Source organism: Sinocyclocheilus anshuiensis, unplaced genomic scaffold (assembly GCF_001515605.1).
Source record: "Sinocyclocheilus anshuiensis isolate Anshui unplaced genomic scaffold, SAMN03320099.WGS_v1.1 scaffold2, whole genome shotgun sequence".
Taxonomy (NCBI): domain Eukaryota; kingdom Metazoa; phylum Chordata; class Actinopteri; order Cypriniformes; family Cyprinidae; genus Sinocyclocheilus; species Sinocyclocheilus anshuiensis.
In genome coordinates this window covers 1,171,415-1,181,548 of record NW_015542337.1, presented here as the reverse complement: position 1 = coordinate 1,181,548, position 10,134 = coordinate 1,171,415, and the positions used below count along the sequence as shown (strand labels likewise).

Below are 10,134 nucleotides of genomic sequence, written 5' to 3'. Positions count from 1 at the left end.
CAATAATTGCTCTAGAATGTAGGCCCTATATGTAACAACCTGTGAGTACAAATCACACTCATTTGAAAAGCAATGCAGATTTGCACATAGCTGAGGAAGAAAAAAAAAATGTATTGGGTATGGAACTGAATAACTGAATTTGGGTCGTGGATTTAGATCATATGCAAAAGCAAACCACCAGCTCTTGTTCAGATACTGTCAATGTAACTACAGAGCCAGATTTCCTGGCTGTGGTTCTGAGGTCACTTGTTGTCTCCATGACAGACAGCAAAGCGGTTTCTTCATTTCTCTCTATGGGACCGCAGAGGTTCATTCGAGGCATTTTCAAGATTTTCATCGTCTTTCAGACCATTCTTTTCCTGCTATTAGATCAAACAACTGGACCTCAATGAGAATAACGATAGACCTCTTGTGGGGATATGAGAATATATCATTAGCCACAAATAACATTCATAATGCATAACCCTTTAATTATAAATACATAAGAGGAATTAAAGATTCCGTATATTGTCTGTAATTATTAAAATATCTTTTGAGATAAAAGAATGATGAAATGTAAAACTTCATGCTGTCCTTTTCGACATGAAACGGCATGAACTTTATGATACAAGTTGAATATTAACATGTACTGTACTAGTACTTTCTAAACGTTATTCTGTAACTGGGGTTTCAGCTGTTTAGAAGCCCGATAGATTTACGAGATCTCATGTTAACCAATAGCGCCCTCCTCTGGTTACAACTTCCAATGCAGTCTCAACAGCAAGAATTAGGCTAATAAAGTTGTTGTATAAACTTCCTATGGCATATAAACGGTTGGAGTCAGAAGGACTTTAATACTGTAAGAAGATAATACTTATTATTTCGCAATGATGCATTAAATCGATCAAAAGTGACTGTAAAGACTTTTACATTGACACCAAAAATAATCCTGAAAAAAATCCCCCACACAGAAATAAATTTTTAAAGTATATTTAAAAAGAACACATGAAAGCTGTACAGTATTTACTGTATTTCTAATCAAATATAAATGCAGCCTTGGTGAACATAAGAGACTATTCACATAAAAAAAATGGCAGACCATTACAATGTACTATTTAATGAAAGGAAGATAATCTCTAGGAGAAAGAAATAAAGTTTGGTCTCTCATGACGTTACATGGAGACTGAAATGATCAAAGATTAAAAGACACCCACTCAATGACAAATCACAATGGAAATCACACATACTGTGTCCAAGTTTTCTTTTAATTCAACTTATACTATTGCATAGACATGTCGCTGAAAAAACTTACTACATAAACATGGCTTCCCAGTTAAACAGATCATCTTAGAATGTAGGAAAAAAAAGCCCTTCATCTTCACTTTACCTCGGAAATACAGAGTTATCCAAATATTGGTCAATTTCAGTATCTAAACAAGAGTTCCAGGAGACAGCTTCTTGACAAAATACAAACAAAAAAAAAAAGACAAAGTATTCATAATCTTGAAATGTGAAAAATCATAAAGAGAAATTACTAATTTCTCTGTCTCTTCTAGGCGTATCACATTACAATACAAATGGCAGTTTGTTTTAAAGGACAGAGCTAGAAAGATTTCTTGTCGAAAAGCAACAAAGTGTTTGGAAATGGCCTTACAGATATCATTCTTGGTCATTCTTTTATCTTCTCAAGAAGAAGCTTCGATTGCTTCTTTTCTGAACTAACACGGCCCAGAGAACAACTACTGATATAAACAACACCAGGCTTACTAAACTCAAAAAGCTGACATTGTTTAGATCAGCTTCACTCGAAATAAAACCATAGACACAAAAATATTAAAAAGAAGAAACGCAAAGATTAAAAAGTCTCGCACAACTTCACGCAGACCTGTTTTGGTTGAGCTGAAATGGGTCAGTAACAGGAAGACAGATGTTACATCTGTGGATTTTGCTGTGGTGCTACAGGCTACAGCTGAAGCTAGTCAGCAGGATCTGTATCTAATGCCTGTTATAGACATACTTCAACAGCTGTTTTACAGCAAGGATCTGTGGGATACGTGCCCAACCTAAATCCACATACACACCGATCCACAGAGTGATGCAGGCCGACTCACATGCAAACCACAAGAAACACTATAATACGCAATTCTAGCTTTCAGACTTGTTATTTGCCCCAGCATTCCTCAACCGCAGCCATCTTTCCCCACACCGCACCTGCCGCCGCCCTGAGTGACCCAGCCCCGGCTAATAACACTTCGCTTACATGCAGAAAAGCCATCATTAAGTGCTGCCATAACTAGGATGTAGTTATTCAGTAAGAACAAACCTCATTGAAGTGTCAATCCTATTTATATACACATAACTGAACTGAAAGTACACAATTCTCATACAAAAAAAAATGATAATAGGTAAAAAAAAAGTGTCGATTTTCCCCTCTAGATTATAAAAATATTTTAAAAGTAGCTAATAGCTCTTTGCCATTTCGAACTCTCTATTCACTAAAGTGCTCTCAGATTCGACTAACAATGAAAACCATAAATGCAACAGTCAGCGTACAGTATATGTGAGAAACCAAACATAAAGCTATTCAGACCCTGCAGAGCACTAACAAGAAAAAGATAAAATAATTCTCAACGGAAAACGTTGATCTTAAACAAGGGGATAATAAAGTGAAGAACGTTGTGTGTGTGTGTGTGTGTGTGTGTGTGTGGGTGATCGGATGTCGTCTGGTCTGCTTTGTTCCAGTTGTTGTTGCTGGTGTGGAGAGGCGGTAACACTGGTGTTTTCTGATGTGTGACTGAGTCACTGAAGGGGGGTTTGCTCTCAGTATTTGGGTACTTTGGTGTAATCCTCCTGTTGGACACTTTTGCAGAGGCACATGGACAGGATCATCCCTAAAAGCTGAAGCAAGCAGAGAAGAAAGTGATCATAATCTGGTTCCCCACTTCTCTCTCATGCACACAAAACACACACACGCAGAGAAATGCACGTTTACCAGCTGCCAAGCTAAATCAGGGCAGACTCAGTATAGTCTTTTATTGTTTTATATAAAGCTGATAACACTTACTACAAACAAACCTTTATTTTTTGTCAAATGTTGGTTATTGATAAAGCTACATTTCCAGTAAATTTAATACAAATATTTGTTTGATCCTTTAAATTAGTTAAATAACTTTTTTCCCCTTTTAATTGAATATAAATACAAAATATTATGCCACAATATTTGGTTTAGAATTTTCACTAATGCAAAAGCCATAGCGCATGCATCTAGAAACACACAAGTATACTAATTTGGGGTCAGTTAAGATTTTTTTTCTTCTTTTTTTTTTTTAATAATATTTTTTTCAGCAAGGACTGAATCAAAAGTGACTGAAGAAATTTATAAGGTTACACAAGATTTATATTTAAAATAAATGCTGCTCGTTTGAACTTTCTATCCATCAAAGAATCCTGAAAAATATATCATGGTTTCCACAAAAATATTAAGCAGTGCAACTGTTTTCAATATTGAGAATAAGAAGAAATGTTTCTTGAACACTGAATCATCATATTAAAATGCTTTCTGAAGGATCATGTGACACTGAAGACTGGAGTAAAATTCAGCTTTGCCATCACAGGAATAAAAAACATGTTAAAATATATTAAAATAGAAAACAGTTATTCCAATTTGTAATAATATTTCACAATATTACTGTTTATTGTAATTATGATCATATAAAGGCTTTGGTGAGCATAAGAGACCTCTTTCAAAGACATAAATCAAGCCCAAATTTTTAAATGGTAGTGTATATTTCCAATACAAATGTGGATTTAAAAAAAAATGATTAAAATTTAAATTAAATTTTACTCAAAATTAAATTGTAAGTAAAACAGATTGGTAATCCCCCCCCCTAAAAGGAGACCAGCTTTAGGAGATTTTTGAGTTCTCAACTCGTTTTTGTAGGAGATTTTTGAGTTTTCTCGACTTTTTGTTGTATAAACAAAACAACATGTTGAGAAAACGTAAAAATCTGCTGAAGCTGGTTGCCTTAAATTTGTAAGTTTTCTCAACTTAAATGCATTTTACATGGCACGCTTTTAGATTTACCTCGATCACTGCTATTCCAACACAGACTCCCAGAATAACTCCACAGTTCCTTAGGACCCAGTCCTCCACACTAGATATACAACCCTGGACACAGAGAATGGAGAGAAATGGGGAGAAAAGAAAAAGTGAAAAAAAGATATGCAGGGATTGGAAATGATCCTGAACAGACAGAGCTGTCCAAAGATAACATCAGAAGAGACAAACAGAACAAGCCAAACTCTAACTAGGGGAAAGAAAGTGAAAGTCTAGAACAGTCAGTGGTCCAGTTCACAGGAAACATTTTGATTTACAGTAAATTCTTTGTTCGCTTATTCAAACAAAGGGACTGGGTATATCCTACAGATATGATACAGTTTTCAAATGAATTAAAGTGATGGCATTACGGGAAAGTATTCAGCATCGCCCTTTAAATGTAAGTGGCCTGGTCTATGGTCCAGTTTGTAGGCAAATATAAAGGTATGAAAAATGGCATGTTTAGAGTTTTGCCTGGCATTTGAGACCTAATGAGCAGAAGCACCACCTGTGCCATACTCATGAATCAATTCATTATTAATGAAAGTGCCAAATGCTTGAATGGGGACTGAAATATTGGCATGGAGTGAATGGTTAGCAGGCTGAGAAAAGCTGATATCCAGTCCACAAAGGAAATCCATATGTTGCACTAAAAGCAAATGGAAGGAGAGAGAGAATGCGGCACAGCTGGAGAGATGTAACACAAACGCCAGGTTAGAGACAGAATTAGCAATGAGAAGCATTAGTGTGAATGGTGAACGCTACTAGGAATTAGGAAAGGGTTTGTTCGCCAACATTTTTTTTTTCTATGGAACATAAAATATAATTTGAGAAATGTCTCTTTTTTTTGTCCATGGAACGGAAACCAATGGTCACCAAAATTATTTGGATAGCAACATCCATACAGGTTCTGAATGACATGAGGGTGAGTAAATTATGACAGAATTTTCTTATTTGGGTGAACAGTCCCTTAAAGGGACCGTTCACCCAAAAATGAAAATTCTGTCATTAATTACTCACCCTCATGTCGTTTCAATCCCGTAAGACCTTCGTTCATCTTCGGAACACAAATTAAGATATTTTTGATGGAATCTGAGAGCTGTCTGACCCTGCATAGACAGCTGTGTTCTTGAAACGACATGAGGGTGAGTAATTAATGACAGAATTTTCATTTTTGGGTGAACTAACCTTTTAATATAGGAATATGCTGTATGTGTGTACCGTAGTGAAAACAGGCCAGTCAGGGGACAAAGCTTGGCACAGGCCTGTTTCTTTTATATCTGTGCCACTGATGGATTTATTTCTGCAGGAACATGGATATAGAATCTGAGAATTGTTCTTTATCACCAGATTCTCCGTCCAGTTAGACGGTCCAGTCCAACCACAGCACTTCATCTGTGAGAGAAAAAAAAAAAGCAGGAAAGAATTTTATATTACAGCATAAACAACAACAACATAAAAATCTAGACACATTGTTGCAGAAAACCTAAATGAAAATAACCTGAAAAAAGCTGCTTGTTAAACAAGAGAAAAAAGCCATGAGAAAAGTCATTTCTAAGATGTGCAACAGATATTACTGTAAGTTCACTGTAAGAGACTGCGGGAATGATGGAAAAAGTCAGTGAGGGAGGAAATGGCAGACAATAGCTGAAGGAAAAGCTCACCGTTCTCTGGAGGTAGTCCCAGGCATGCTCAGATGTCTTGTTATGACCGGTGTAGTTCACCAGAACTGTGTTCACAATAGTGGACATCTCATGTTTCAGCTAAAAATAAGCACATGGAGACATGTTAGGATGTATCTGTGATTTACACTTTCTTAACTGAAAAACACTCACTGTTATCTGATATTTCAACAACAATCAACATTCTTTAATGCTTGAAACAAATGAAATATTCATACACTACCATTTATATATTTATATATATTCAAATATTTTTGCATAATTTGTTGCATTTATGTTAATTGAAGCAAAAATATTTTATTAGCTATGATTCACTTAAAAAAAAAAAAAAACATAAAAATCTAGACACATTGTTGCAGAAAACCTAAATGAAAATAACCTGAAAAAAGCTGCTTGTTAAACAAGAGAAAAAAGCCATGAGAAAAGTCATTTCTAATATGTGCAACAGATATTACTGTAAGTTCACTGTAAGAGACTGCGGGAATGATGGAAAAAGTCAGTGAGGGAGGAAATGGCAGACAATAGCTGAAGGAAAAGCTCACCGTTCTCTGGAGGTAGTCCCAGGCATGCTCAGATGTCTTGTTATGACCGGTGTAGTTCACCAGAACTGTGTTCACAATAGTGGACATCTCATGTTTCAGCTAAAAATAAGCACATGGAGACATGTTAGGATGTATCTGTGATTTACACTTTCTTAACTGAAAAACACTCACTGTTATCTGATATTTCAACAACAATCAACATTCTTTAATGCTTGAAACAAATGAAATATTCATACACTACCATTTATATATTTATATATATTCAAATATTTTTGCATAATTTGTTGCATTTATGTTAATTGAAGCAAAAATATTTTATTAGCTATGATTCACTTAAAAAAAAAAAAAATTGTTTTTAAGAATCATATGAGCAATAAATAAATAAATACATAAAAGTATTGAAAACACTACCATTGAAAATATTGTGTTTTGCAAGACTTTTTGGTAACACTTTACAATAAGGTTTCAGGTTTCAGTAGTTTATTATATTAGTTAACAATGAAAAATACTTCTACAGCATTGGTTAATTTACAGCATTTGTTCATTTTAGTTCATGTTAGTTTCAACATTTACTAGTACATTATTAAGATCCAGAGTTTATTTCTTAACATTAGTTAATGCACTGTGAACTAACACGAACAAACATTAAAATTTTTACTAACGTTAACAAAGATTAATAATTGCTGCTCATTGTTCGTTCACGTTAGCCAAGGCATTATCGAATGTTAAATTAAACTTTATTGTAAAGTGTTAACTGACTTTTTAATATTTTGGAATCACCAAGGGTGTGGCAAAAATACAGAAAAAAAAATGTAATACTGTGAAATATCATTTCAATTTAAAATCATTGTTTTCTATTTTCATATCTAAATGTTTTTAATATTTAAATATTAAATCAATATTTATTTTAATATGTAATTTATCACTGTGATGCCAAAGTTGAATATTCAGCAGCCATTACTCTAGTCTTCAGTGTCACACGATCTTACAAATATAATTCTAATATGCTGATTTGCTGCTCAAGAAACATGGCCTATTATTATCAATGTTGAAAACAATTTTGCTTCTTAATAATAAACCAGGATAATTTTTCAAGATGTTTTGATAAATAGAAAGTTGAGATGGAAAGCATTTATTATACATTTTTAATAAATGTTTTTACTGTCACTTTTGATCATTTTAATGTATCCATGCATAAAAGTATTTAAACTCCTTCTGATTGTCATTTAACTGACAAAACCAGCACAAACTATTTAAAAAGCATTCTTTACATTTCAAAAACCTTGTAACAGCAAATTATTGTTCAAGTGAGCATTATCTTGAGAACATCTTGTTTGAACTTCATGCATGTGTAGGGGGGCTGGTGAAGTACACTGCACTGAGGGGGCTCCGGCAAAGATAAACTAAATCAGCAAAACACAGCTTATGTATAGACTGTTGTGAACCTCACCCTGTTCTGGGAAAAGCAGTCAGAATGCCCTGTGGTGAAGCATACAGAGAAAACAGAGCATGCCCTAGCACAGACTCCAATTACCTGCTCTACAGGAAGACTAGACATGCTATATTAAAAGTAAAATATCTATATAATAATACAATAATGCAAACACAGAAACAGATTAAACACAGCAAGTTAAGCTGAGCATTAAGCATGTGCTTATGGCTGGGGATACTTAACTACAACTGGTTTAAGATAGGCTGACTACACACAATTGAGTTAAACTCCTGCATTAGAGGATGTATACATCCTTCCTAATACTACAGAAAGGCTGATGAGATGAAGTGCAAGTCCTGTTGTTTTTTTAATCATCTTTGGTGTGAAATGTTTGTGCATTTTCATTTTGTTCTTAAAGAGGGCGCTGTTGTCAACAAGAGATAAAACGAGGGCTGTAGAATCACCCACATCAAAGATGACACCTGTTTTGTTACTCACGGAAACATCTCACATACCACACACACCATCTTGTGCCATAAGGTGACTGTTGTGCAACGGAAAGTGAATGAGTTCCACTTCCTCCATTTAAAGGAATTAGGAAGTGGAATAACAGCAGTGAATGTGCAAATCTTCCTTCGGCTACTTAATTTAAAATCCCAGTTTCTACACCGTCGCCACCTGTTAACTTGCTCTGACACACATTTCCTGTTACTATCTAACATGGTGGGTTAAAACCAAAGGGTTAAGAGATTACAGAACAGTCACAACAGCTGACTAGAAAAGGTGTTGCAAGCTTGTAATGCGTTGCACGAAACATCCTTTTTAAACAAAGCCGTGATATGCAAACATAAGAAAAAAACATGTTACCATCAAAACACTTCATACTTCTGGGTCATTTAGGAGAAATGTACTAAATATTTACATATTAAAAGTGGTGGTTCATGATAAACTAAATCAGAACAGAAGTTTTCTAATCAGACTAGTGTTGGAGAAGCTAATTTTAAACAGCTTCTTTTTTAGCTTTGTTACATTTATTAGCTACACTACCAGCTAGCAAACAGTAGCTATACTGAGGCCATTTAAAGTGATAGTTCACCCCCAAAAAATTTTAATTGTCATAATTTACAATACCTCAAGTTGTTCCAAACCTGTGTTCTTTCTTCAGTTGCTGATCTCCACCGATTTGCATAGAGTGCAGAAAAAAAGTCTATGAAAATCGATGGGGACCAGAAACTGTTTGGTGACAAAAATTATTCAAAATGTCTTCTTTTATGTTCAACCGAAGAAATAAATGTTATATATATATATACCATTTTAGTATTTATTAATATTTCATATATATACTAGCCTCAGCAGCACACCAACAAACAGCGCTGTTGCACTTTGGGCGTCCCGAGTTCGAGTCCTGGCTCATGGACCTTACCCTCCCCTCCCACTTTGCTTCCTGTCAACTAACTGTCCTATCATTATAAAGGCAAAAAAAAAATCTTTAAAAAGTAATAATAAACATTTCTGAAATATTAATAAATACTAAAATAGCACTGAACCATACACCTACCAGGTCTCTCTGGAAGTAGATGATGACAGCGGCCGTCACCTGGGCAATGAGGAGGAGGAGGAGGCAGGTGAAGTACTGCAAACAGAGGACAGAACAGTCAGTTCACTGTCAATTACTGGAAACTCAAATAAAAGTGAAAATATCCTTTAAATATCCTTTAACTGATATCTTATAGTCATTAGAAGTCCAGACAAACATGTTCACATGTTTATTAGACATATTAACAAACTTTCAACAATGCTTGATTACATAAAGAACATGAAAAGAGTGACAGCTAGTTAACTTTATTTTCTAAATGGGTCAAACAGTTTAACAAAGACCCTTGCTGGCCGCTAAGCTTATCCAGTGATCTAGCGGGTACTGATATGGCCCCCGGTTCTTGCATGGACATCCCCTAAATCTCACTGGCTTATCCCTGTCACTCCAGCTCAGTAAATCCAGCAGCATTAACCTCAGAGAGCCATTTCAAACTAACTCTTTATCATGCTAATGAGGAAGGGTTTTCTGAAGCTCTCTCAGCAGACGCTCTGGGCAGGGGCTTGTTGTGACTGTGATTACTACAGCGCAGCAGCACCTCTCTGCCTGACAACTTCTGTGAATGGTTCAGTGCTCAATGAAGTTGTGCTGAAAAAATATAAAGTGTCAAACCTCAAGCTATAAACACTGTTATTTCATAAATACTGTAAAAATAGTGACAAAAAAAACAACACGTAATGCAAGTTTTGCTACAACTGAATATGGTTAGATGTAAAATATAATTTATATTAATAGCCCAGAGAACAGAATGAGCTAGCTTTGATGTAGTCAGCAGTTGATGTATATATATATAGATATATATATATATA

General features: G+C 35.1%; 1 protein-coding gene across 2 annotated transcripts in view; it reads right to left on the bottom strand.

The window, feature by feature from the left end:
* Positions 1-2,384: 2,384 nt before the first annotated feature.
* cd82b (CD82 molecule b) overlaps positions 2,385-10,134 on the bottom strand; it is a 40,683-nt gene continuing 32,933 nt past the window's right edge. For both annotated transcript variants that reach the window (XM_016489625.1, XM_016489624.1), the window contains exons 5-9: positions 9,290-9,364; positions 6,300-6,398; positions 5,297-5,470; positions 4,064-4,147; positions 2,385-2,877 (exon numbers count right to left, since the gene is read on the bottom strand). In XM_016489625.1, coding sequence (XP_016345111.1) covers positions 2,800-2,877; positions 4,064-4,147; positions 5,297-5,470; positions 6,300-6,398; positions 9,290-9,364 — 510 coding nt within the window. In that variant the 3' untranslated portion in view covers positions 2,385-2,799. The remainder of the gene's footprint in view (positions 2,878-4,063; positions 4,148-5,296; positions 5,471-6,299; positions 6,399-9,289; positions 9,365-10,134) is intronic.